Source organism: Lampris incognitus, chromosome 1 (genome assembly GCF_029633865.1).
Source record: "Lampris incognitus isolate fLamInc1 chromosome 1, fLamInc1.hap2, whole genome shotgun sequence".
Taxonomy (NCBI): Eukaryota; Metazoa; Chordata; class Actinopteri; order Lampriformes; family Lampridae; genus Lampris; species Lampris incognitus.
Window position 1 is genome coordinate 124,966,706 of NC_079211.1, and position 27,331 is coordinate 124,994,036.

At 41.7% G+C, this 27,331-nt stretch overlaps 2 protein-coding genes across 2 annotated transcripts in view; one reads left to right on the top strand and one right to left on the bottom strand.

Annotated features, from left to right (window-relative positions):
• acacb (acetyl-CoA carboxylase beta) overlaps positions 1-16,789 on the bottom strand; it is a 57,118-nt gene extending 40,329 nt beyond the window's left edge. Inside the window, exons 1-18 of the mRNA XM_056288379.1 lie at positions 16,350-16,789; positions 6,723-6,855; positions 6,433-6,571; positions 4,430-4,539; positions 4,210-4,291; positions 4,004-4,102; positions 3,687-3,796; positions 3,446-3,556; positions 3,108-3,317; positions 2,832-3,002; positions 2,321-2,482; positions 2,055-2,218; positions 1,577-1,727; positions 1,341-1,444; positions 1,156-1,237; positions 912-1,057; positions 441-591; positions 189-323 (exon numbers count right to left, since the gene is read on the bottom strand). Coding sequence (XP_056144354.1) covers positions 189-323; positions 441-591; positions 912-1,057; positions 1,156-1,237; positions 1,341-1,444; positions 1,577-1,727; positions 2,055-2,218; positions 2,321-2,482; positions 2,832-3,002; positions 3,108-3,317; positions 3,446-3,556; positions 3,687-3,796; positions 4,004-4,102; positions 4,210-4,291; positions 4,430-4,539; positions 6,433-6,571; positions 6,723-6,855; positions 16,350-16,771 — 2,682 coding nt within the window. The 5' untranslated portion in view covers positions 16,772-16,789. The remainder of the gene's footprint in view (positions 1-188; positions 324-440; positions 592-911; positions 1,058-1,155; positions 1,238-1,340; positions 1,445-1,576; positions 1,728-2,054; positions 2,219-2,320; positions 2,483-2,831; positions 3,003-3,107; positions 3,318-3,445; positions 3,557-3,686; positions 3,797-4,003; positions 4,103-4,209; positions 4,292-4,429; positions 4,540-6,432; positions 6,572-6,722; positions 6,856-16,349) is intronic.
• A 2,226-nt stretch (positions 16,790-19,015) lies between these two features.
• pole (polymerase (DNA directed), epsilon) overlaps positions 19,016-27,331 on the top strand; it is a 40,311-nt gene continuing 31,995 nt past the window's right edge. The window contains exons 1-25 of the mRNA XM_056290234.1: positions 19,016-19,080; positions 19,229-19,364; positions 19,514-19,594; positions 19,833-19,877; positions 19,962-20,054; positions 20,450-20,604; positions 20,798-20,942; positions 21,028-21,108; positions 21,207-21,314; positions 21,422-21,532; positions 21,657-21,742; positions 21,842-21,961; positions 22,056-22,188; positions 22,303-22,416; positions 22,539-22,751; positions 22,855-22,962; positions 23,088-23,216; positions 23,319-23,421; positions 23,572-23,718; positions 24,177-24,322; positions 25,135-25,283; positions 25,479-25,571; positions 26,262-26,564; positions 26,711-26,906; positions 27,104-27,318. Of these exons, the coding sequence (XP_056146209.1) occupies positions 19,016-19,080; positions 19,229-19,364; positions 19,514-19,594; positions 19,833-19,877; positions 19,962-20,054; positions 20,450-20,604; positions 20,798-20,942; positions 21,028-21,108; positions 21,207-21,314; positions 21,422-21,532; positions 21,657-21,742; positions 21,842-21,961; positions 22,056-22,188; positions 22,303-22,416; positions 22,539-22,751; positions 22,855-22,962; positions 23,088-23,216; positions 23,319-23,421; positions 23,572-23,718; positions 24,177-24,322; positions 25,135-25,283; positions 25,479-25,571; positions 26,262-26,564; positions 26,711-26,906; positions 27,104-27,318 (3,275 nt within the window). The remainder of the gene's footprint in view (positions 19,081-19,228; positions 19,365-19,513; positions 19,595-19,832; positions 19,878-19,961; positions 20,055-20,449; positions 20,605-20,797; positions 20,943-21,027; positions 21,109-21,206; positions 21,315-21,421; positions 21,533-21,656; positions 21,743-21,841; positions 21,962-22,055; positions 22,189-22,302; positions 22,417-22,538; positions 22,752-22,854; positions 22,963-23,087; positions 23,217-23,318; positions 23,422-23,571; positions 23,719-24,176; positions 24,323-25,134; positions 25,284-25,478; positions 25,572-26,261; positions 26,565-26,710; positions 26,907-27,103; positions 27,319-27,331) is intronic.

Below are 27,331 nucleotides of genomic sequence, written 5' to 3' on the forward strand. Positions count from 1 at the left end.
AAATAAGAAAGTAAACAGCTTTCACAATTATCCACAATGAACAAAGTGCACAAGAAATTGGCAACATGCTAAAATTGACAGTATAAATGACGGATGCCAATACGTGACTGTTTGTCAATACAATGCTCAAGCCCAGATAAAACGATTTATGTATGTATTGTAATTTGGGATGATTTGGATAAACTTGCTGGGTGGATGCTACTGAGATCATCCAGGTCCATGTGGGCCACAATACAGCCAGGCTCCAGAACCACACCAGGTCTCTTTACAAAGTGGATACAGCCTGATTCCTGCACTGTAAGAGCCATCACCATTTTCATCACCTAAATCCACAAGACAGACAGCAAGTAAACAAAAACAGTCCACATGTTTACAGAAAAGGCCTCCTTGAATTATTAGTGTGGGACTTCCTACTTTTTACCAAATCAGTAAACTCTCACTTCGATCTCTGCATAGGAGTCTCCTGAAGAAATGTGGGCTCCATCTTCTACCATGTACTGTATTAGTTTACCAGCAGAGGGTGACCTCAGCACCGTGGGATCCTTCTCCTTCTCAAACACACACGTCTTGTTGCCAACAGTGATACGATAGCTGTGGGATCAAAATAGATCAGAGAATACATTTCCATTTGAAACTGAAACCTGATTACATCCTGATTTAGGCCTTCCAAATAATAATCATAGAATACTGACATAGCACAATACTGAAGTACGTAATTTCACTTGTTGTCAGGAACAGTCAAGATGTTGATATAAATGCGCAGCATGCAGTAAAATAACTTTACTCCTTACATTCTTTCTATAATTTTTGGTGATTAATTATGATGATTCCTGCAGCAAAATAATTGGGAATATCATTTTATCCATGATCACAGACAAATATCCAGCTTCTAAAAAGTCAAGAAGTCATACCTGTCCACTTCCTCCTTCATGTAGGTGGTGTGACTGCTGCCATTGTAGGAGAGCAGAAGGCCACCGTCATTCAGCCTGTGGACGTCTATTTCAATGTCTGAGCCGTTCATGATGATAACATAGGTTGTTGGGGACTGGCGAGCCACCTGCCAGATACATGGTCAGGAGGTTTTGGATTAAAAATGAAAACTTAAGAGGGAAATTGTGTCAAACAGGGAATGAGTGAAGAGGATCAGGCAGGTACCTTCAGGCAGTATTTGACTCCTTCATATATTAGGTCCACATTGACAGAGTTGAGCAGACTAGCAGCAGGGAGTACCTGGCCTCTATAGACATAAAGATTTTATATTGTGCTTTTTTTGTAAAAAAATGTTGACTATTTGAACATAATCAACTGCAGCATTTTAACGAAGATAAATTTTGACGTGCCTTTCCAGTGAATGTAAAAAGTCCGACATGCTCTTTCTGAAGTTGGCATCAGCAACATGTAAAGCTCCACAGACAATGCCAAGCATGGTATCTGGTCTCTCAGCCTACAAAGAGAGTGGAATGGCTCATATTATCACATAAACTCAGGACAATTTCAAAACAAAAACGTCAGTGATCTATCATCAATTCCTTATAGTGAGTTATGGTGTGAAGGTTGGTCTCTTTACACCTCTTACCTGCACTTTCTCTGCAATGAGATGATCCAACCAGCCAGTGTCAATATCATTGTTTCTGAAGCTCTCAGTCTCTAGCAACTTAATGAGGTACTCCACTGTGGTCCGGAAGTCTCCTCTGATGGACAGCTCCTTCATGGCAACCACCATGTTCCTGAAGCACACAGATGGAGTTTTTTTACATTATTGACTGATGCCATCACGTTAACTCAGAAGTGATACCGCAATAGTCCCAGAATTTGAATATCATTTTGTTTATAATATGGTAATGCTATTGCATTGTTAAACAAAAAGGCTACTTCATTGTAGTCTCAAACTGTATTATTTGATGGCTTGGGCACTGCCTTGTTTAGTTATATTACACGATGGACAGTCAATACACCATGGGCATTGCGATATGGGTCATTATGCCACACTGAGTACGAGTATGTTAGTTTATACTCTAGATATGTGACACAAATTGGCTAACAGAGGCACTTACGAAATAGCTTCCTCTCTATTCTCTCCCCAGGAAAAACAGTGTCCGAACTGGGAATCTGCAAACTCATGCAGACCACCAGTGGCTCCAACGCTGAAGTAACCCCAAACATTTTTACTACTGCGAAAGTTTAGCTCCTGTACAGTGCCTGAACTAGGCTTGAACCCCTGTGAGTGACAAGAAGAACAGATCAATGATCTAAACTGAAAATATATATCCAAATAAAAAAGTGGCATGTTTTTGATACTGATGAGCTCAATTGATCCCACCTCATCTGGGTTCTCGCTGATAATTCGAGCAGCTATGACATGCCCTCTTGGACAAGGTGTGCAGTCTGGGCCCTCAAAGTTGATGGTGGTGTCACCCCATGGAGATTCTCCATAAAGCAAGCGGATGTCCTTAATTCTATGGAGAGGGATCCCCATCGCAATCTATCAGAGATAACATATGTAAAAACTTTGGACCTTCATCTTTATCAGTTGCACTGGACTGACTCCTATCATTTTATTTTTGTGGTGTCATTACTGATGTTATAATTTACTGATCCCCTGAAGAAATATCCTTTTTTCACTTTCCCAGCCTCCACAAGGAGGTCATGGTGCAGGATTACCTACAAAGAACCCATCACTCAGCTTGCTGCTAAGGATCATTTCATATCAGCCTGATGCTCGCATACATAGTCACTTGAACCTGGGGTTCTCTAAATTTAGGACAGCCTCACCACTCACAACACCACCTAGCTGCCCAAACTGTTCTGAGGATTCAACAATAGAAGTTTACCTGCAGCTGAGCAGCAGGCAGGTTAACATCTGCGATCATCTCTGTACAGGGATGTTCCACCTGCAGGCGGGGGTTCAATTCTAGAAAATGGAAGCTTCCAGCCTCAGAGAAAAGGTACTCTACGGTACCTGCACTCACATAGCCCACCATCTTAGCCAGTCGTACAGCATCCTAATACAGAGAGGGAATATTTAGAAAACTGGGAGATGTAAACAAAAAACAAAAAAAACAGTGATTGAGGTTATCACCTAGCCCAAATATTAAAAGCCAAATCACCTTTTCCATCTGTTCAAATGTTGAAGGAGCTGCTATGGTGGCAGGCGCCTCTTCTATGATTTTCTGGTGCCTTCTTTGGATGGAGCAGTCTCGTCCAAACAGGGAGATGGCATTACCGTACTGGTCAGCCAGGATCTGGACCTCCAGGTGCCTGGCATGCTGGGCCAGCTGCATCACGAAAATTGGTGAACCAGGCACCTCTGCCTGGACCTACAATCAGAATGCAAATCAGTTGTGAAAAGTTCCATGATTTTCACTGTCTGAACAGCTTGGAAAAAATACATAAAATTGAGACACAACAATAAGGTATCTGATATATATATATAAAAAAATCAAACCTGTCTGAAGCAGTTGGGAAAGTCCTCAGCACTTTCCACCTTCCGGATACCCTTTCCTCCACCACCCTCAGAGGCCTTGATAACAACAGGATAACCAATTCTCTCAGCCCCCTTACAAGAGAGAGAGCACATAGGTTACAAGCTTACTCAAAGATACATTTGGCCAGGCACTATTCAAAAAGTGAATTGAAAGGTTGGATACCTTTTATAGTCTTATGATGACTTTGATTATAATGCTTACCACCAATCCATCATCTACATCATGAACACAGCCATGTGCATAGACCTCTGGAGGAACACTGACTATATTGCCAAGCTTCGGGTCCTCCTTTCCCCAGTCCACCCTCAGACCTGGCAGACCAGAAAACGCAAGGTTGGAGCAGGTCAATTATGTCATCTAGTGCAGCAAGAAATTTTTCATACAGACGTGAACAGATATGAACTTTGTCATTTGAAAATGTATTACTACAGGGATTCTATCTAAACCCAGGTGCAGACACTGCAGTCTTTGTTGGGTAATATGGCACAACTGAGATAATGAAGGGTGTCATGCATCACCTGATCCACTCCAGGGCAGGGTGGGAATGTCAGCACTCTGTGCCACAATGGAGGAGGCAACCTTATCTCCCAGAGCCCACATGGCCTTACTGGACGGCCCTGAGACATAAACAGCCATCTTTATCCAACCAAATGACATGACGCAGGAACAAATTGAATAAACTTGATTAAATACCAATACTCTGTCGATTAAAATTGGATTATACCTAAAAATGATATCCCCGCTTTGTTCAACAGCTCAGGCAGTTTGGGATTTTCCGAGGCATGGCCCCATCCAGCCCACACAGCCTGTCAATAGAGATAAGCACTGTTAGTGACAGTTCGACGTGGTTTAGAATAACAAATTCCAATTAGAGGCCATTTAGACAAAAACTTCATCTTTTTCCTCTGACAGAACTGTTCCGGATGTAGGTGAATAATGGATACCTGAACTGGGATTCGTTTGGCAATGTCCACAATCAGCTCTACATTGGCATAGTTGTTATTGTTGGACCCACCGGGTACAGGCACATAATGGTCTGCCATTTTGATGTACTCTGTTGGGGAAAACAGAGCCACAAATGGCATCAGATTTTTCCATAAGTGCCAGCTGTCCGCGGGATGGCTGGACATTAAAACATTTCTAGCCTAGTGTGGCAGTCTATTTCGTTATCTACCAACACAGGGATCGCCTGTTCGAATCCCTGTGTTACCTCCGGCTTGGTCAGGCATCCCTACAGACACAATCAGCTGTGTCTGCGGGTGGGAAACTGGATGCGGGTATGTGCCTTGGTCGCTGCACTAGCGCTTCCCCTGGTCGGTCAGGGTGCCTGTTCAGGGGGGAGGGGGAACTAGGGGGAACAGCGTGATCCTCCCACGCGCTATGTCCCCCTGGCGAAACTCCTCACTGTCAGGTGAAAAGAAGAGGCTGGTGACTCCACATGTATCAGAGGAGGCATGTGGTAGTCTGCAGCCCTCCACGGATCAGCAGAGGGGGTGAAGCACAGCAACCAGGACAGCTCGGAAGAGTAGGGTAATTGGCCGGATACAGTCGGGGAGAAAAAGGGGGAAAAATACACACACAAAAAAAAAACATTTCCAGCCAACTACTTTTTTACTAGGTTTTTTTTTTTCATAGCGAGTTGCTATTGATGTAAGGTGGCTTGCATCCAATCGAGCTGCGCCTACGTCATGAAAGCAAAAGCTAAACTGTCACTCACTGCTTGTTCGTGAACGCTTGTGCCATGAATGCTTGTGATACAATAGTGCAAACTATGTGGGAAAATCGCCTCAAACCATTTGGAAATGCACGTGGAATTATCCACGCACTGTGTCGTCTAGCCCAATCTATGAACATTTTGAGGAAAGAAAACACCCCTCATTATATTGCCAATTACAGTACGTAAGGAGGGATGTGGTGGCTTCCACAGTTTTGTCAGCCGTGTTCATATTACCCATTTAGAAGTCATAACCCTTGGGCTTATATAGTCTGATCACATGTGAAGTCTTCTTTCCCGGGGTTATTGTGTGGGGATGACAATAACAGTGTCAATCAAAATCAAATGTGGATGTAGGCCCAGAGGTCTGCTGCTTCATCCCTCTCACTGCATGTATGAACGACTCCATTCTGTTATCAATTACAGAGAAGCTAATATGTCACACAAAAGGAAAAGAGCACCACCAAGCTCAATGCAGAGGAAGGACTCTGTCTTCCTTCTTTAAGAAACCTGCTGGTCAGTTCATACAAAATGATAAAATATTTGCTTACCCTAAGATGTAACTTAATAATGGCAGCCATATTACAACATTCTATTTAATATTTTTTGTTTGTTTAATTAAGTCTATTTATGTCTGATTAAACTTAGATAGATAGATAGATAGATAGATAGATAGATAGATAGATAGATAGATAGATAGATAGATAGATAGATAGATAGATAGATAGATAGATAGATAGATAGATAGATAGATAGTCAGACAGACAGATACTTTATTCATTATTAAACAAATTTTAACTAATGTAAAAATAAGCCTTTACTATTTGCTCTACTGGTCCTATTAAAATTAAGAGACATTTCATCTAGAGAAAGCTACTCAAAAGAGCAGTGTAATAAATGTTTAAAGGTTTATTACCATCTTTACTTTAAATTTTAAAAAAAGAATACAGCGTTAAAAATGTGTGATAGACAACTTCAGCTCACGTTGTTCAGCAGCACCCCCCCCTTATATTGTGCAGTAGTACGGGGGGGGGGGCTGGCTACTACCTTCACCCAGCTGGACACTGTATGCACTAGTGGAAAATCATGTGGCAGTCCGTATCTGGGGTAGGATGTCAGGAAATCATTGCTTCCTATTGCAGCCTGATTCATTTTCAATCTTTCCCTCTAATGCTTATTTAGCCTACATAACCGCAGGGTAATAAATATGACAGAAATCAAGCTCATACTCACCTGCATTGGCTTTCAAGTCTTCAGGGGTAACCATGACCACAAAACGGATGGTCCGCTCATTCCGAAACATCTCATAGGACCAGCGACGGATAGAACGCATACATTTGACTGCTGCAATGCCATTGTTAGCTATTAACACCTACCGAAAAAAGAAGGGGCAAGAAAGGTACAAGAAAGTATGAGTTTGGCAGGGGAAGGACATTTAACAGTGGCAAAGCCAAGAGCACTTACAGTCAAACAAAAATCATAGATATGATCATTTCACAAATGCAGACACGAGCATCTCTTACTTTATCAATGACACGGTTGCCACCAAAACGGGTGACAAACTCAGCAGGAGAGGCCACTGTGAAATCTCTCTGAAGATCCATTTTTCTGTGTTCTCGTCCTTTCTTCACCAGATGAAGGCCAGACATGCTAGGCCTGACATACAAAACTAATGGTTATTTTCCTGGTGGCACAGCAAAACACGACTGGTTTATTCGGTGAGTATATTCCATGCTGAGGCTGAGCCATTATAAAATAAAAAATGTAAAAAAAAAAAACACTGAAGACACTGCAAGCTCCATATCCTCTTCTCCGCCAGCAGATCCAAGCACCAAGGTGGTAAACAGCTGCAGACCTGTGGTAACATGGGACTGTGAACAAACGCTATAACTACAACAACGAAGAGAAAAAAACAGCAATAAAAATAATGTAGGGAAGTCAAAGTTCAGACCTAAATAGGACAAACCGTTTATGTCCTGCCTTATCTTCACAGTTACACCTAATCACTGATCACCACAGAAAACTTTCATCAAACAATCAGGCTCACCTTCCCATAAGGAACCAAATGATTCAGAACGTTCACCACAGCAAAGCCAATCAAAAGGTATTTATTGTGTTGTCAGCATAAATACTCATTCATAGCAGCTGTTTGTTTCAGTCTTATCAGGCAACAGGTATGATGGACTGGTTCCAATTCTTGCCTAACACAACCTGGTTTTCCTCCATGCTATTGTCACTTGCTTTTTTTTTTCTTGGGCCCCCCCCCCCCCGTTTCTCCGAATTGTACTTGGCCAATTACCCCACTCTTCCGAGCCGTCCTAATCTCTGCTCCACCTCCTCTGCCGATCCGGGGAGAGCTGCAGACTACCATATGCCTCCTCCAATACATGTGGAGTCGCCAGCTGCTTCTTTTTACCTGACAGTGAGGAGTTTCGCCAGGGGGACATCGTGCATGGGAGGATCACACTATTCCCAACAGTTCCCCCTAGGGATGGGTATCGTTAGGATTTTATCGATACTACTACTCTTATCGGTACTGCTTATCGGTTCGGTACTTTATCGAAACTCTTATCGGTTCTTTTTGATTATTATGCAAGAAAAAAAAGATACTTAATTAAGAAAAGAATCGACATGTCTTTATTATTCTATTATATAACTTTATATAAATATAAACAAATATTATTTATTCAGCAGCAACAGCAGCAGCAATGTTTTAAATGCGTCTGAATTATAGACTTTATAATCAACATCCAACAACAACAAATAAGATAAAAAATAAAAGTAGATAAAGATAAAGAAAAAAATATATATTAAAAATAAATTTTTACAGCAAAAGGCTAACGGAAGTTCAAACAAACAAGAACATAGAACATTATCCTAACAGTTCTGCAGAAAAATCAACATATCTGCCTTCTCCAGCAGGAGTCGTGATCTCCTGACTTAGTGTCCCCGGCTATTAGCCTAGCTAACTCCGTATCTATGGCTTATATATTTGTAGCTAAACAATTAGCGAAGCAATTATATTTTAGTTATTGGCCTATTCGTAATAATTCGTTATTAGTCTAGCTAACTCCGTATCTATGGCTCATACGGCTTACCTGCAGTGGACGTGGATGGAACACTACGAGCAAAGCAGTGGAAAACGCCGCATTTCTGCAGATTAATACCATGTTTCGACAAAAGATGTTTCGACAGATTGCTTGTATTGCCACCCTTACTGGCAAATGATTTGTTGCACTTGTGGCAACGAGCGTTGTTGTCATCGACTTTTGAAAAATATACCCAAACTTTTGAACGTTTAGTTCTCTCCGCCATGATGAGCCCTTGAGCAGAGCTGTCTGTGCGTGTGTGAGCGAGTGTGTGGAGCACAGCACAGCCCCGCCCCTCGCGCAGTAAGAGAGAGAGACAGAGAGATGGAGAAAACGACAAACAAGATTATGTTTGCGACGTTTAAATTCCTCGAAAAACACAATTGCCACAATATAAATCTCACTCCATGATTTCTCGAGTACCTACCGACTATCGATAGCAGAACCGAAAACGTCGGATCTTAAAAATGCTCCGGTTTTTACTAATTTAGAACCGGTTCCCGTTTAGAACCGGGTTTCGGGGGGCATCCCTAGTTCCCCCTCCCCCCCGAACAGGCGCCCTGACCAACCAGAGGAGGAGCTAGTGCAGTGACCAGGACACATACCTACATCCGGCTTCCCACCCGCAGCCAACAGTCAATTATGTCTGTAGGGACGCCCGACCCAGCCGGCGGTAACACAGGGATTCGAACCAGAGATCCCCGTGTTGGTAGGCAACGGAATAGAGCGCCACACCACCCGGACACCCCACTATTATCACCTTTGATTTGATGTGATATTGCAAAAATCGCAAAGCAGACCACATTGTCACCTTTAACTTGGGGGGGGGATGCATTTTAAACTGTATCAGATAAACAATCTAAGAACTAAATTGAGTTGATGTCAAGTTTTAATTGCCCAATTTTAGGGTGCATTTGGACAGGTCATTATATTTGTGCAGTTGTCCTTTTTAGGACATGGTGAAAAGACTGCCTAAACATTATATTATGTCAATGAAAAATGCAGAATTCCTGAGCAAAATACTGAATCATTGGTCATTGTCAATCATTACATTTGTAAATTCCATGTTTTGCCTCCTGGTTTATTATCAATAAAGATTCTTGCAAGATAGAAATGGGATCATCACGTTAGATTTGAAGACCAGTACGGTAAAACCTAATCTTTGAACAAGGCTGAGATGAAATATGCAGCTTCAAGTTGTAGTAGCAGCAACAGCGTCAGCAACAGTAGTAGTAGGAGAAGTAGTAGTAGTTGTAGTAGGAAACAGGACATTCCTCACATGATAGGGAGAGAAGTGAGGAGACTTTACCATGTCTTGGAATACATCGCATTTTTTCAGCTTAAACATCATTATAATATAAATTAGGAGGATGTTTTGGGCTGAGATTGTACTATGGAGTTCACAACTAGCTCGTGCCACCTTTCATTCCAAAGCCTCATCATGCTGAGAACAAACAATCTCTCTGTAGAGATCTTGGGGAGTACTACACTATCTGTCTTGCATCAGTCTGTTGTGAAGTGAGTGACCAATATTGTTGAAGATTTTCCAAGGCTATATGAACTTTTGACATGACACTATTGTACAGTTTGTTCAGCGACGTGAGATTATGTCCGATGTTTCAACCAAATGTTTTTGATCGCTATTTCCAGCCTGTTCCCCCTGCTGTTTCTACACTGTTTTGATAAGTGCCCCTTTCAATAGCCAAAAGCAGAATGGAAGCTATCCAACTGGGGACTATCACTTCAGTCACAAACACAAGAGTACTTTAGCTTCTTTTGCTTCTTCATGATAACATCATAAAAACCTCTTGCTTGTTTATGCATGTACCTTACACTCCCCTCCTCTGGAGAGGGTTTTTTTTTAAAGTTCATTAAAACTACACGTGCCCAGCCAGACAAGCTCTGCAGTTACATAACAATACTCATACTATTCATCAGTTTCTACTGAAATTCTTCATATGGGCAAACATGGCCACATAACATGCAAAGGTATTCAAACTGTAAAAATGTTTGCATTATCTTTTTGAAATGAATCACATAAACACGGTACAAAACTACACACTCTAACACTGTATTGAACAAACATTGTTGCAAGAGTTTCAAATTCCAAAAATTACCACCAGCATATCATACCTTTTCAGACACTGAAACCAGTTAAGATTTTGACTTCCATCTCCCTCCATTGTAGATCATTGTGCAAACTTGAGAAGTGTGGATCACAAGTACGAAAGAACAAAACACAGACCTCCACCCAGCCCTTCCTCTGTGGTAGTCCCCTCCCCTCTACACTCTCACAGATGTGTGGCAAAATATCCCTCAGCTGAACTTCTCTGAAGGAGACTGAATACACGCCGATGTCGGCTACCATTGCATAGGTTACAAAATCCACAGCAAATATGCCCACACATTACCTAACACCAAATGTCTCATTCTACTTCATCTGCCAATCGAAAACAAATTTTCCAGACTGACAAGTGACACAATGAACACCCAGTCTTCATAGATGACCTGAGAAGCACATTAACGGAAAAAAAAATGTTTTTTTCATCACACATTTTAGCCAATGTGTATGCCTGCTCCTGCAGGTCATGTTTCTTTCATAATATGGTTGTCTTATCAAAACTAGATAAGCAACAGGAACAACAGGCCAATGCATTTAAAGTTAAGGTAAATCCATTACCTCTAAATCCTTCAATGATGATTCCTACATGTGTAACTCCTGGGCACAAAACAAAAATTACTATCCATTTTGGCTGTTGAGGTAAACTCTACCAGTTTCAAACTGATCACTTGGCTAAAAAAAAAAAAGTTTTTAAAAATAGGACTACGTTAAACATCCATCCTATCAATTATTCATGATTCCATTTGGAAAAATGACAAGGAACTCATAGTCAAACAATAACAAGGTAAAAGATGAAAAAGTGGGAATTGGATTTTAAAGTGTGTTTGTCTGCCAATAACTTTATTTCACTCTGCTGTGCCCTAGACTAATAACAGCTTTCAAAGTCATGGGCAGAGGCACTTGATCCAATAATAGTGCAGGAGCATTTGGCATGTGACAATAATACAGGTCAACACGCTGCAGTGAGGTGATAACAGGCAGCATGTGGAGACAGGGCACTTGTGAGCAGTAGGACCCATCATTGCAAAAAGTTTATCAAGCAACATCGCACTCTGCTGACCCTGGAAAGCTATTCCATCTCACTCACACAAACCTTTAAAGGGGGTGGTCCTGCAGCCATATTCATGAGGTATTTATCTTAGCACTAAGAGTACTCTCTTGCTATGGCTATAAATGTTGAACATCTACCTGTGCTGGCTAGTAATGGAGATAGTGACAATGCAAGAAGGTTGGACTGGTCAACTCTTACAAAAGAGGACATCTTAGCCTATCATGCCTGTACAGATGAAACCTTGGGTAATATACATCTTCTTAGAGATGCAGTTATGTGCAGAGACATTAATTGTAAGGATATGAGGCATAAGACAGATCTCTGCTGCATGTATGATGATATTGTTAGTGCTCTGTATGAAGGTAGTAAACCCTAGCACTATAAGTATAAAAATAAGACACATAACATCAGGCCTGGTTGGAACAAGTATGTAGCTGGGTATCATGAAGAATCCCGTGAAGCCTTTAAATCACGGGCTATGGCAGGCAAACCCAGACAAGGGCCTGAGCTTAAACACAAAAAGCTCACTAATGCAAGATACAAGTACGTCATTCGCTTCATTTGTAAAAATGAACAAGCCACGAGAGCAGATTCCATAGCTAAGAAGCTGCTAGGAAATAATCCTGCTAACTTTTGGAAAGAAGTGAGAGTTCTCAACAACTATAAAACATCTCTACCATGCACTGTTGATGGTATCTCTGGTACAGACAATATTGGTGAATTATGGCGACAGCGTTATAGTACCTTATTCAACTGTGTCCAAAGTGATCTGTATAAGGTGGGTAATATTGAGAGTGATGATTAAATGGTGATCATGTCACATGAGATGTACCAAGCTATAAACAAGCTGTCTGTTAACAAGGCAAGTGGTTTTGATCATGTTACTGTTACACACCTTAAACATGCCAGTCCGAGGTTAGCCCCTCTCCTTGCTATTTGTTTTACTGGCTTTATGGTCCATGGCTTGTTACCAGACTCAATGCTGTTTGTACTGTTAGTGCCAGTCATTAAGGACAAAGCTGGTGAAGTATGCAGCCTAGATAACTACAGGCCTATAGCTCTCGCCAGCATACTGTCAAAAGTCCTAGAAAGAATACTGCTGGACAGAGTGCATGAATTTATCAACTCCACAGATAACCAGTTTGGTTTTAAAGCTAACATGGCACTGACTTATGTATATATGTCTTAAAGGAAATTATTAACAAATATAGTGGCCAAAACTCATCGGTTCTTATGTGTTTTATTAATGGTTTTAAAGCTTTTGATCGTGTTAATCACAGAAAGTTTTTGTTAAATTGAGTCAAAGAGGGGTGCCTACATCGTGAGAATTCTGGCTTATTGGTATGCCCACCAGACTATGCAACTAAAATGGGGTAATAGCTTTTCAGCCCCATTTGGGGTTAGCAATGGTGTCAGACAAGGGGGAATTCTGTCTCCAGTTCTCTACAATTTATAAATTGATGATTTGTCCAAGCAGCTGAAAGCCTGTAACACTGGGTGCATGATTGGTAATACCTTGGTGAACCATATTATGTATGCAGATGACCTTGTCATTCTTAGTCCCTGTAGCGCTGGTCTCCAGCAGCTCCTTGATAGATGTTGTGTGTATGGTGTGGAGTGGAGCATGATATCAAATACAATGCTAGTAAGAGTGTTGTCATGATCTGCAGAACCAAACAGGTCAATTATCTAAAATGTCCTGATTTAAAATTGTCTGATAATAATCTTGTGGTATGTAATAAGGTGAAATATCTTAGACATTATATTACTGAGCAAATGACAGACGAGGATGATATTTATAGGCAATGCCACATGATGTATGCATAAGCAAACGATCTCACGCAAGTTTGGTATGTGTTTAGTTAGTGTGAAGATGTCTCTGTTCAGGGCATATTGTACACAGCTTTATACTGCACACTTGTGGTCAAACTATAAAAAAAACAAGCTTACATAGGCTTCGAGTGGCTTATGAGTAGCTTCTTCGAGTAGCTTCTCACGCTATGAGAATACTACTAAAAAGACCTAGATGGTGTAGTGCAAGTGAAATGTTTGTGGCTGCAGGAGTCAACACCTTTCTGGCTCTTCTAAGAAATCTCATGTATAAATTATTTGCGGCTCAATGACTCTGATAATGTAATCATCAAGGGTTTAACTAATATATGATTCAGTGCCACACGCTACCAATCCCAGCAGTGGGACCACTTTTATTGCTGCCTTCTTATAAGACACTGATTTGTTCCATTTATGTTATTTATTGTGTTTACTCTGTGTATTGTCTGGGGTTTGTCTATTACCTATTTGTCTTTGTCTGTTATGGACCCGGAGTCTGCAATAAAGTTTTGAATTGAAATTAATTGAACTGAATACTCCTAAATGGCACTAAAAGTTCCATCTTTTTTTCTTGGCTCACACTGTTCCCCCCAGTTCCCCCTCAACCCTGAACAGGCGCCCCGACTGACCAGAGGAGGCGCTAGTGCAGTGACCAGGAAACATACCCACCTCTGGCTTCCCACAGACACAGCCAATTGTGTCTGAAGGGACACCCAACCAAGCCGGAGGTAACACGAGGATTTGAACCGGCAATCTCTGTGTTGGTAGGCAACGGAATAGACTGCTATGCTACCCAGACGCCTAAAAGTTCCATCTTCAAGAAGTGGCTGAGACCATAGACAGATTATGAGACAATGGGTCCCTGGTTACGGACATGTAAAAGGGCCCCCCTGGCTGGGCAGGTACACTGACTTAGAGCCAACAGCACAATAACTAAATTCAACTGTACCTCAACAGGATTTACAGCGCACATACACACAATTAACGCCAACAGCATATTAACTCAGACATGCATTAACCTGCAGTTTCCTTGAGTTTTTCAGTAGGACTTTTGGGGCTCTGTTGTTGACATGAATGACTAAGCCCTTTGACTATGCAACAAGAAATGCAAAGTTAATAACAGCAATTTCAGGCAGAGGCTCTGGCTTAGGGGCCCCTGAGCCCTTGGGATCCTGGGCCTGGGCCCAGTAGGCACATTTGGTAATACATCCATGGGCTGAGACCAACTTTGACTAAGGAATTGGTTGCAGTCTTGAGCTAAGAGGAGAGGGTGGGGTTAACGTCATTGTTATGGATGACTTCCTGTTTCATTAACGTGCTCACTTAGTATGGCCACTGCGATTGGTTGACAGGGCCCACAGTGATTGGTTGACAGGTGTCAGTTCCCTACCTTTTTCTCCCCAATTGTATCCGACCGCCAATTACCCCACCCTTTCAAGCCATCCCGGTCACTGCTCCACCCCCTCTGTCAAGCCGGGGAGGGCTGCAAACAACCACGTGCCTCCTCTGATACATGTGGAGTCACCAACTACTTCTTTTCAACTGACAGTGAGGAGTTTCGCCAGGGGTGACATAGCACATGGGAGGATCATGCTATTCCCCCCAGTTCCCCCTACCCCTGAACAGGTGCCCCCGACCAACCAGAGGAGGTGCTTGTGCAGCAACCAGGACACTTACCCACATCCGGGCTTCCCACCCACAGACATGGCCAATTGTGTCTGTAGGGACACCCGACCAAGCTGGAGGTAACACGGGGATTTGAATCCCCGTGTCCGTAGGCAACAGAATAGACTGCCACACCACCTGGACGCCCCCCGGTGAATTCTTCAGGAAACGAAAAACTCAGAAAAACATCTGATCCAAACTTAAAAGATTGGATCAGATGATTTCCCAAAACACTTCCAACTTGGCCTATATAGTAGACTAACAATGTAATGTCAGGAAGTACAAATCATGTTACCATAGTCAAATAAAGAAAATATAAGTACCACTGATTAAATACATGAAATCAAAAATAAACAACTGACTTGATCAAAGTAGGCTCTATTCTTGGGTAATTAATGCACTCTCTTAAACATCTGGCACATCCTAAAATAATTATCAGACAGGCTATATAGGCTTTATAATGCAGGCTTTTCATTAACAATGTAGAATAACCATGGCTGCTAGGAACAAGATGACATACAGCCACGCTAACATAAACAGAAACCAAACTGGACACAAGACAAGGTTTTGCACGTGGGACATGCAAAAAGCCTCACATGCAGCTCCCAGTCTAACAGCAGCAGCTGTTGATGGCAGTAGCCATTTCTGGGACTGGCATGATTTGGTCTTAGTGACTGGGGAGTCCTCTCAACTTGAAAATTTTAGGAGTCTTAAAATTAGGGCTGACACACCCATTATTTTTAGGATTTTCTCCTAAAGTGGCCAATTAGGAGCCACTTTTAACCTTAGGATGTATCACGAATACAGCCCCTGGTCTCTATCGTTTAGCTGTGTGAATAACAACAACAAATTGAAGCAAGCAACACTAACAAATTAAAATAGAAAGGTAGTGGATATACAGCATGTTTGCAGACACCTACCATCCTGAAATGCTCTCAATTAAAATTATTTGCTGTGACCACTGCACAGCTGGTAGAGATTGCAAGGGTAAGTCAAATCTTATGGGGGGCTGGGTGTCAAAGAACAACAAAACCAACTCAGCGAACCCAACTCCTGGGTTTCTGAATGCAGAACTCTTGGGAGTGGGGGAGGTGTGGGTCATTTCAATAAGGGATATTTCTGTTTCAATCAGTGCCAGTCATATGCTTCAAGACTGCCAAGATATTACACATACCACCTTATTTGACCCTATCGTTAGAATTAGAGTTTTCCTAACATGTCATATCAGCACCCTATTGACATGCTAATTTGTAATTTGTGATATTGGGCTATACAAATAAAATTGACTTGACTTTTTCACAATGTCTTCATTCACATGAGCTACAAAAATCTCAAGATCCCTGGCCCCAGACATGAGGTTCATTTTAGTAAAAGACACATGATGAGACCTTACTTCATGACTGAGGGGGTGGTCTGTGCCGCATCTGAGGTCAAAGGAGGTTGGGGAGGAGAGGTGGTGGTAGAGATCGATTGTTGAGATGTTCCAGTGGGAGGTTTGGTGACCAGAGGCTCCTCATCTGAAGAGTTGTCCTCTGATGCGCCAAGAATAAACTTAAGGCGTTCTCTTGTCTCAGGCACTGCAGAAAGCTTGGGTATGATGGGTTTGGAAGGTGTCTGGGAGATGGTTGATAATGATGGCCGCTCCACCTTCCCCTCTGAGGAAGACTGAAAAGGATTGGTTTCCACTGCTGTGAGCTCTGAAACTACTGTTGAGCCACTCTCAGCCCGAGGACTGTCATCCTCAATATCTGTTGAGGTAGAAGGGTGTTTCAACGTAGAATATTCATTTGGAAAAGGGTTGTGTGCAGTGGGCATGTCCTCCTGGTCTATGGGACCACAGCCTGGTGGAGATTCCTCTTCTTTCTCAGGCATTGTTATGGCCTTGATATTAATCCTCCACAGAAGTAAAAATATCAATAGGCTTAATCCCAAAGCTGCTAGCAGGAGCATTCACAGACATCCTCCAAGCTGCAAAATGAATAAAGTTGACATTTTCAATATAACCAGATAAGAGTTGGGAATTAAACTCACATTACAAAATCTCAGTCTGAAGATGATGTCAGGTTAGCTTGTCTAATTTTTGTGCAATCCCATTCTTGTTCTAGACTGAAGACACGGGGGTTAAGGGAAATCTTTCTTGACCACGGGGTCAGGAGTTTGCACAGGACATGCAATGTGTAATTTGATCCAAGGTCAGAGGTTGGGTATGACCTCAAAGCTACAGAGCCAACTCACTCTTGCAAGGACTCAACTAGAAAGTTTTTACAACAAATAGGAGTAACATGCATGTTCGAAACTGAGCATAAAAATACCTATAAAGTAAATCAATTAAAAAAAATTGCAGCAAATATTAATAAATGTGAAAATGACACAGCTACATGTGTATTTCTAAGTAGCAACTTTTTGAGTAATTATCCAAACTATCATGCAGGAAGGTAGCGTTCCCGAACCACTAGCCAGTAAACAGCCAATCTCTAGCAGATGACAGACAAGTAATCTCATGGCATATGGGGTAAAGGTCAACAGTGAGAGAATGAAGTAGGGGGAAGGTTCAAGTATCCAAATCACACCAACAGCTGCAATGAATGTTTCGATGTAGCTGAAGAAAAAACTGACCCATAAACTACGACCGCGTTCAACTGTACACAGGACAGTGATATTCACTATACTGTACGTTCAAACAAAGATGCTTTTGTCCTCTGTCATACTTGACCTTCAGTATGACTCAGTCTCTAAGAGAGGATGTGGTACCTTTCAAATTTAATGTTAGTTAAAAAGCCCTTAGTTATGAAACACATTGATACAGCCTAATAATAAAGACCAGCTATTCAAAGGGTGTTAAATAGAAGAGGTAAAATAACAGATGGGTAATGGAGAAGATGACAAAAAATGAACTAATAAAAACGTCATATTTCCACGTATGTTTTAAAATTGGTAGTCAGTTTCATTCATAAAACTTTTTCTTTTCAGTTAATGAGTTTCTAAAGGTTGACATTCTCGCAAAGAATGCAGCGGTGTATCATCAAACTCATTCATCTAATAAATACATTGAATGACTGACTTTAGGTTGGCTTATTTGCAACTTCATCTCTAAACTCGAATTTACTTAAATATTTCCACAAATGCTTATCAACGAAAGGAAAAAAAGACTCATTAGGCTATACAAATAAAATTGACGACTCAAATGTGTGGATGTGGCTAAGGAAATGAACGTTTCAACTGCACACATCCTACAACGGTTGTTTGCGAGTGCCATTCCTAAATTAGACAAGCTAACAAGTTAGGACAACAAAACGACAAGGCAAAAACAAAACAAAACAAACGGAGAGGACCGTCGATTCAAGGCAACAACATCCAATCGCTTTTTGCACTTTCATTTACACTGTTTTGACAAAACTGGCATTTCCTCTCAGCCACCAGGGACAAATAATAAACGCTCCAAACATAAGTAGTTGTATATGATGCTGAACTGGCTAACTTAACACGATCAGCCAAAAACAGGCAATTAAATTCCGAGCACGCGAATAACGGTATTGGCTGCTGTCGTCGTTCCAACACACATTAGCAAACGGCTGCGATCAAACACTCCTTGTCAATTTTCCCAGCGTCGACACTGCAAAATGAAAACAGTTTTGGAGTGAGCTGCATCGTTCAATACTCCCTCACCTCGACGATTCGAAGCGCACCGACTAAACCGTACCACGGATAAGGATTGTGGAACTTTAGTGGTTAGCTGCAAATGTCGAGTCGACCTCGCGTCAGTACAACAACAACCCGGACGACCCGGACTGTGCGTGGCCCACGGCGGCGCGATCGTAAACATGTGGAGCAGTGGGCGGGGCTTGTGGTGCGGGACCCCTCCCACTGAGACGCGGCATTCACACAGAAACGCGCCAAAATAAGAACTAGACAGCCTGGTCCGGAGATTGTAAATGTCGGCCAGCGGAACACTTTTCCAGGAGACTTTCTTTGATCACACTCAGCCAAAGTTATATACATTTTTTTTAAAGGAGAGAGGGTGTTGTGGTTTGGTTTAATTCGCCAGACCACGATTCGAAGATGGTTCTGCAAAACAGCGGAAGTTATAGAGCGGACCGGGGACAAGGTGATCAGGAGAGTCAACAGTAAGTCGGTTTGCCTACCCGTAAAGATGCAAATTCGGTTTTTGTCAACCCTGTTAATAACGCAAAGCTGCGCTAGGCTTTTATTTTTAATAATGTTAAACAGTAACCAGGGATAGTTATTGAATCCGCTGTCCGTGTTTTCACCCAGGGATGACGGGTCCTCCATGTCGGCCCTCAGGAGGCTGGAGCGCAGTCAGTTTACCGACGAGATGGACGCCCGTTTCGGTTTTGAGCGGATGAAGGAACCGGGAGAGAAGACCGGCTGGCTCATCAACATGCACCCTGTAAGTCTAGATATCAAACACACACACACACACACACACACACACACACACACACACACACACACACACACACACACACACACGTGAGTCTACTGCCAAAAAACATCAACGACTGTGAAACGTCATTTAAACCTTTTTGCTACATTTAGACAGAGATCCTGGATGATGATAAAAGACTGATCAGTGCCGTGGATTATTATTTCATCCAGGAAGATGGCAGCCGATTCAAGGTGAGGATAGATAACTGTGTTGGAAAAAGCACTTCGTTGTGCCACAAGCGATGTTGATCACTGTGCAATGTGTATTTTTAAAAAGACACTTGGCTGTCCACAACACATCTGGACCTACCCCTAATCTCTGTAAAGTAATAACTATGTAATAATAAAATAAAAATATGTATCGTATTTAAAGTACAACCTAACCTGACTGTACAAATTGATTACTTTTATTTTTTATTTTCATTTGTAGGTTGCTCTCCCCTTTAAGCCCTATTTTTACATAGCTACTAAAAAGGTAAGTCAAAGCCTGGTATCAGCTCACACGCCATATGAAGATGTTTAAATTTCTCATTAAAATACTTCTGAACCTTCCACACAGAACTGTGAAAGAGAAGTCATCTCATTCCTGTCCAAGAAGTTTCAAGGAAAGGTGGCAAAACTTGAAATTCTCCCTAAGGAGGATCTAGATCTGGTGAGAATGCAAACTATTGACTAAGCCTTCTTATATTCTAATGTGATTTTTTTTTTTTTTTGCTGCTGGCAAGTAAAAGCTTTGTATCTGCCAAAAATTCAATTCCGTAGTTTTTCTGTCTAAAAGCTATATGTTTTTGAGAACATTTCGTAATAGGATTGAAGGACACTCACACATTCTAGTCAAATAATTCGGCTTGCCTGTGAAATAAACTTGATACCAGATTCTATTATATAAAAATGAAATTTTGAGTGGTGAAGTTGTAAGATTTGCACATGATTGCTGTATTGTGTTCAATATACACTAATGTGCTGTTTGAGCGCTGATGATATTTTATTGATGCTAAGTTCTGAAACCAGTCAATATGTCAAATATAACTGACCTGTACCCCACAGCCTAACCACCTAGTTGGACTGAAGAGAAATTATATCAAGCTATCATTCAACACTGTGGATGACCTCATCAAGGTCAAGCGTGAGATCTCTCCAGCTGTGCGCAAGAACAGAGAGCGAGAGCAATCCAATGACATTTACACCGCAATGCTGTCAAGGTGCTGTGTGTCTATTAGAAGATACCAACAAGATTCAAATTCTTTTCTTTGATCAGAACCCTCTGCCATATAAATATTTCTATACACATCATTTTAAACTGTCAAATTTTGAGATTCAGTCATTTACTTTGCTGCCATTATTTTCTGTTTCTATTTTTGGTTTGCCCTCCTCACATCCCTGTCTGTTCCTCAGCGCCTTGTCAGGTGGAAACGTGATGACAGCAGATGAGGATGGGATGTCAAAGAAAATTTCTGACCAGTTAGACAACATAGTGGATATGAGAGAGTATGATGTGCCCTATCATGTGCGCCTTTCCATCGACCTCAAGATCCATGTGGTAAAGATATTAGGGGTTCGTTGTCTTGATACAGAAGAAAACATCTCTATAGTCTTAGTTTCCTGAACTTTGCTCACTTTTTTAGGCACACTGGTACAATATTCGATACAGAAGCAGTGCTTACCCACCAGAGATTGTACGGAGAGATGATCTCGTGGAACGCCCAGTATGACAGTTTTTCCATTTCTCTTATATTGTTTGGATATTCTTTTCAATCGTCCAACCTCCCAGTGGCTTTTCAATATTATTTTTAATTTCTTTCAGGACCCAGTTGTTTTGGCTTTTGATATAGAAACCACCAAGCTTCCTCTGAAATTCCCAGATGCAGAGACAGATCAGATTATGATGATCTCGTACATGATTGATGGACAAGTGGGTTTTACTTCCTTTTACAATGTTAGATGTCTCTACTAGTGCTCTGTGTCTTAGAATTACTTGTACCTGAAACGTTTGATAACTCATTGTTTCTTCTTTTAAAGGGCTTCTTAATTACAAACAGAGAGATTGTCTCTGAGGACATTGAGGATTTCGAGTTTACCCCCAAGCCAGAATATGAAGGACCTTTCACCGTTTTCAATGAAGCTGATGAGGTAAAGTGTGCATGTGATGGGCATAACTAGGCATGACACACACGTCAAAGATGGAAATGTGCTAGTGTCAGCAAAGCTTTTTGCTTATATAAATAATCCTGTGTCTACATGATTTTCACATTAGGCAGCCCTCATACAGAGATGGTTTGATCACGTTCAAGAGACCAAACCAAACATCTTTGTAACCTACAATGGAGATTTCTTTGATTGGTGAGCTGTTTGAAATCTCTTCAGAATTAAAGTGTCTATTGTTTCTAGACTGTACAGTTCACCTGTCATCTTTCTGTCGTTGTTTCCCCTTCTTTTTAGGCCTTTTGTGGAAACTAGAGCCACCCACCATGGATTGAATATGCACAAAGAGATTGGCTTCCAGAAAGATAGCCAGGGAGAGTACAAGTCCAGTCAGGCTATCCATATGGACTGCCTAAGGTGTGTTACTACATTCTTGTAGAAAACAAGTAGTCGTTTTGCCAATTATATACCTATATTAAACAACTTGCTATCATACCTCACTGTGTCCTAGGTGGGTAAAAAGAGACAGCTACCTGCCAGTGGGCAGCCATAACCTAAAGGCAGCAGCTAAGGCCAAGCTGAGCTATGACCCTGTAGAGCTAGACCCTGAAGAGATGTGCCGCATGGCTACAGAGGAACCACAGGTGACCTGTACAACTTAAAAAAGCATGCCTGAGCAAGGGGATTGATTGATCAGAATGCTGTGCATGAATCTCATTACAGTTTTGCTAACTCATATCTCTTCGACTTTCTGTCAGACTTTAGCCACCTACTCTGTGTCAGATGCCGTGGCCACATATTATCTCTATATGAAATACGTCCACCCCTTCATCTTTGCTCTCTGCACCATCATCCCTATGGAGCCTGATGAGGTTTGTCATTAATGCTATTGTTAAAAAAAAACAACCCTGGAACTGACACACTCTTATTCTTATGGGTTTCTTTCTCTCCATTATTGCATTTTTATTTATATTTTTTTTCTTTCTAACACCAGGTACTGCGTAAGGGTTCTGGAACTCTCTGCGAGGCCTTGCTCATGGTGCAGGCCTTCCACGCTAACATCATCTTCCCCAACAAGCAGGAGCAGGTCTTCAACAAGCTGACAGATGATGGCCACGTCTTAGACTCTGAGACCTATGTGGGAGGCCATGTAGAAGCCCTGGAGTCAGGTGTATTTCGCAGTGACATCCCCTGCCGTTTCAAAATGGTACAACCTATTCCATGCAAGCTAACTGCCGTTCTTGATTTGAGTAGCTTTTGTACAATTAAAAGAGCCCTTTGTGTGACTTTGTGGCCTGTTATGTCAACAGAACCCAGCAGCATTTGACTTGCTGCTTCAAAGAGTTGAGAAAACAATGCGTCATGCTGTTGAGGAAGAAGAGAAGGTCCCTTTGGAGCAGGTCACCAACTTTAATGAGGTCAGGTGTTATTTTTGAAACACTGATAATCTTGTCATCACAATGAGTGGGTGTCCCCAGCACTCATCATTATATGCTGTCAGGGCCGCCTGATGTTCTGTTTATTAATCCTAATTTGTCCTCAGGTCTGTGACGAGATCAAAAAGAAGCTGATCTCCCTGAAAGAAGTTCCTAACAGGATAGAATGCCCTCTCATTTACCATCTGGATGTCGGGGCTATGTACCCTAATATCATCCTCACCAATCGCTTGCAGGTAAGAGAACCCCATAGCTTTGGGAGGAGTAATGAAAAGAGTAAGTGAGAGGAAAGGTATATAGATACTCAAACTTTGGAATTTCATTTTTTACTCGTGCAGCCATCCGCTATGGTTGATGAGGCTACTTGTGCTGCCTGTGACTTCAACAAGCCTGGTGCCACTTGCCAGAGAAGGATGGCATGGCAGTGGAGAGGGGAAATCAGTAAGTTGTTCATGTACTGTTTGTGCTATTGAGTGAGCCAACAGTTTTGAGTTATTAATCTGTTTCCCGAAGAAATTAATTTCGTGTCAATGTGATTTGATGCTGTTTGTTCAGTTGATCATGTTAGTAAAACAGATGCTCTGTTTCCAGTGCCTGCAAGCCGCAGTGAGTTTCACCGTATCCAGCAGCAACTAGAGTCAGAGAAGTTTCCTCCATTGTTCCCTAATGGCCCACCTCGAGCCTTCCACACTCTGACCCGGGAGGAGCAAGCAAAGCATGAGAAGAAACGCTTGGCAGGTGAGTACTGTTCAGATTCTGTTGAGCGTCATTCAAGAGTTATGATCTGCCAAGATGCTACCTGGCCTTTTCTTGTCCAGTGACTATATCATCAACTCCAGTATCCAAATTCAGGGGTTACCAAACATGGGGTCCAAGGACCTCCATGGGTCCTAAAGCAGCTTCCACGGTGTCACCAGCAAATTGAAGAATAGTTGAGTTTCACTATTCATTATTTAACAAGCCATTGAACAAAGAGAAAATGTGAAAGAAACAGCATTTTAATCATGGGTTTTATTTCCTCACATTATAGTTATGCTGTCAACGCTAAATCCTAACTAATGACAAACATCTTCTCAGAAAGGGTTCCTCAGAACAAAATCTTATCAACCGCCGATCTGAGGTCTGTTGTTTGGAAAACCTTTTCTAACTATTGCATGCCATGAGCTCAAAATCATGTTCTCTTTTTCTTTGTACAGACTACTGTAAAAAGGCTTATAAGAAGATACATCTTACCAGGCTGGAGAAGAGAGTCACTACTGTCTGTCAGAGAGAAAATTCCTTCTACGTCGACACAGTCAGAGCTTTCAGAGACCGGCGTTATGAATTCAAAGGGCTGCACAAGGTAATTTTTATAAAGTTGGTATCTAAATTCACCTCTTGTCTGGACTTCACCTTGCCCACTTATATGTGACCATTTTAGAAAATCTCATTCATGATGCAGGGCTCAGCTCACTGCATTTACCACCTCTACGACATGTTCCCACTCAACAAATGTTATTTTCTTAGAGAATCTAGCTGACAGATCATCAAATAATATTTCTTTCTGGTTTTTACCTCACCAACTAACATCTCCATTTCTCAGTCTGTGAAATTGCATATTTTTTGTCCATTTGGCCATTTTGTTCACCAAGAAATAGTTGGTTGAGAAACTTGGGCTGTATCTGCACATAAATGTTCAAAAAGAGTGTTTCATCAACCATTTATGGCAACCTTTTGGAGGTAACTTGATTGGATGAGAGGCTTGTGCATTCATGTACAATTTCAGATTGATTGAGATTTACAAAGGGAAAGGGCACAGGATTTGATGCACACCGTTTCATAAATCAGAATATTTTGGTGTGTATGCAGGTTTTCCTGATTGTGCGCAGGAAAATATTTAGTGTACAAAGTCTTACACATGAGGCCCCTGGTCTAGAATTTCTCTAGAAAGCATATTTTTTAAATAGTTCATTTATTTGTCATATATGAAAGCAAGTATACACTTATTCTCATAATGAATGTTTGTTTCGCTGGCTCAACACACAAGTACTTATAGTATAATTACTTGTAAGAGTAAGTGTAAAATGGCTTCACCCTAAAATGATGTGAACCACAGTGCTTTTGTTTAGTAAAGTTAACATTTAATACCCCACGCTCCCTCACCCTGCTTACCAGGTATGGAAGAAGAAGCTGGCAGCAGCGCAGGACTGCGGAGATGCTGCTGAAGTGAAGCGCTGTAAGAACATGGAGATCCTCTATGACTCTCTTCAGCTGGCTCACAAATGTATCCTCAACTCCTTCTATGGCTACGTCATGAGGAAAGGGTAGGAACTAACCTCAGTTTTCCTCAGGAGATGTTTTTTTTGTCACAGCCATTATATTCCATTATTCCCCAATTTGATTGCCTTGTTACATAAGCCTTTCAGCCTTAACCACAGGGTAAGTCTATCACTGCTGAGTGGCTGATGGTGGTTGACCTAAAAGTGTCTTTGATGTTGATGTTTTTATGTCCCTTTTAGGGCACGGTGGTACTCCATGGAGATGGCGGGAATTGTGTGTTATACTGGTGCCAACATTATCACTCAGGCCAGAGAGCTCATTGAGCAAATAGGGTGAGTGTCATATTAATTATAATGTGAATATTTTGTTATGAAGATCTTGCTGCACTTAGAGTCTCGACAGTACTGTTAAGTATGCCAAACTGCAGAGCAGTGGTTCTGAAGCTAAGTACTAAGGATCAAGGGTCTTGCTCATGGACACTTAGGTAAGGTGGATGTTTGTTGACATGAGTGCTTGAAAACAACACACCTGGAAGAAGGATGGTATCTTAAAACTGGGTCATTTTACTGCCCCGGTTATTTCTATTTTGTCACAAAGTCACAGCTTATGTTTGCACTTCAGTTTGTAACAGTTCTGCCTTCTTGAAGTATAGCATGTCTTAAGTATCAGCAGAGTTTGCTAAATGGTAGTGATTAAGACAACGTACATACAGGCCCCTTTTGATTTGTTGTTGTTATTCATATTGCTGAACAATAGAGGTCAGCATTCCAATAGAAATTACACATAGTCTCTTAGACACTGCATGGTGACAGGTTGGTCCGCTAGTAAAAGTAGCTGGCCTGTGACTGTAAGATCACAGATTTGATCCCTGGCACCACTCTGTACCTTTTCTGTTTAAAGAGTTTTTGAACTTGGCATTGACCCTTTACCTGCCTACTCTGGATAAATGCATCAAGTTTTAAAAGCTAAATATCTGGATTACAAATATCATCGGGCCACACTTTGTTTTCTCTGTGAGTCAGGAGGCCTCTTGAGTTGGACACTGATGGTATCTGGTGTGTCCTCCCCAACACCTTTCCTGAGAACTTTGTGGTGAAGACAAGTAATGAGAAGAAACCCAAGGTGACCATATCCTATCCAGGGGCCATGCTGAACATCATGGTAAAGGAGGGCTTCACTAATGACCAGTACCAAGAACTGGTTGATCCTGCCTCCCTCACCTACGAAACCAGGTCAGAGAACAGCATCTTCTTTGAGGTGGATGGGCCCTACCTGGCCATGATCTTGCCAGCCTCTAAAGAAGAAGGGAAGAAACTGAAGAAAAGGTACTACAGACATGGAACTGCACTGATTCTATCTTCTTTTTTCCAGTGATTTTAAAAGTACTGTCTAGCACTGGTTTCTAACACTGAGTGTTTGTTCAATGGAGGTCAAAATTAACAATACATTTGGGTTGCTTTCTATCATCTAGATATGCTGTGTTTAATGAGGATGGCTCCTTGGCTGAGCTAAAGGGTTTTGAGGTGAAGAGGAGAGGAGAACTCCAACTCATTAAGATCTTTCAGTCCTCGGTGTTTGAGGCCTTCCTCAAAGGCACCACTCTGGAGGAAGTATATGCCTCTGTGGCCAAAGTGGCAGACTATTGGCTGGATGTGCTCTACAGCAAGGTAATTATCTACGCCCAAGAGGCATAAAATGGTTATTAGATCTTACAAGTCTGCAACATAACAATAAGTCATTAGTTTGGAATAGATATTTAATCAGAATTTAACATTGCATTAAATAAATGAAGTTCCTCTCTTTTATCTTCTCTTTCTCCCCCCCCCCTTTTTTTTTTTGTTATTAAATTTGCCTTTATGTCCAGGCTGCCAATATGCCAGATGCGGAGTTGTTTGAGCTGATCTCAGAGAACCGCTCTATGTCCAGGAAGCTGGAGGACTATGGAGAGCAGAAATCTACTTCTATCAGCACAGCCAAGAGACTAGCTGAGTTCCTGGGGGATCAGATGGTTAAAGATGCCGGTCTGAGCTGTCGCTATGTCATCTCCCGCAAACCAGAGGGATCCCCTGTCACAGAGAGGTAAGACGGAAAC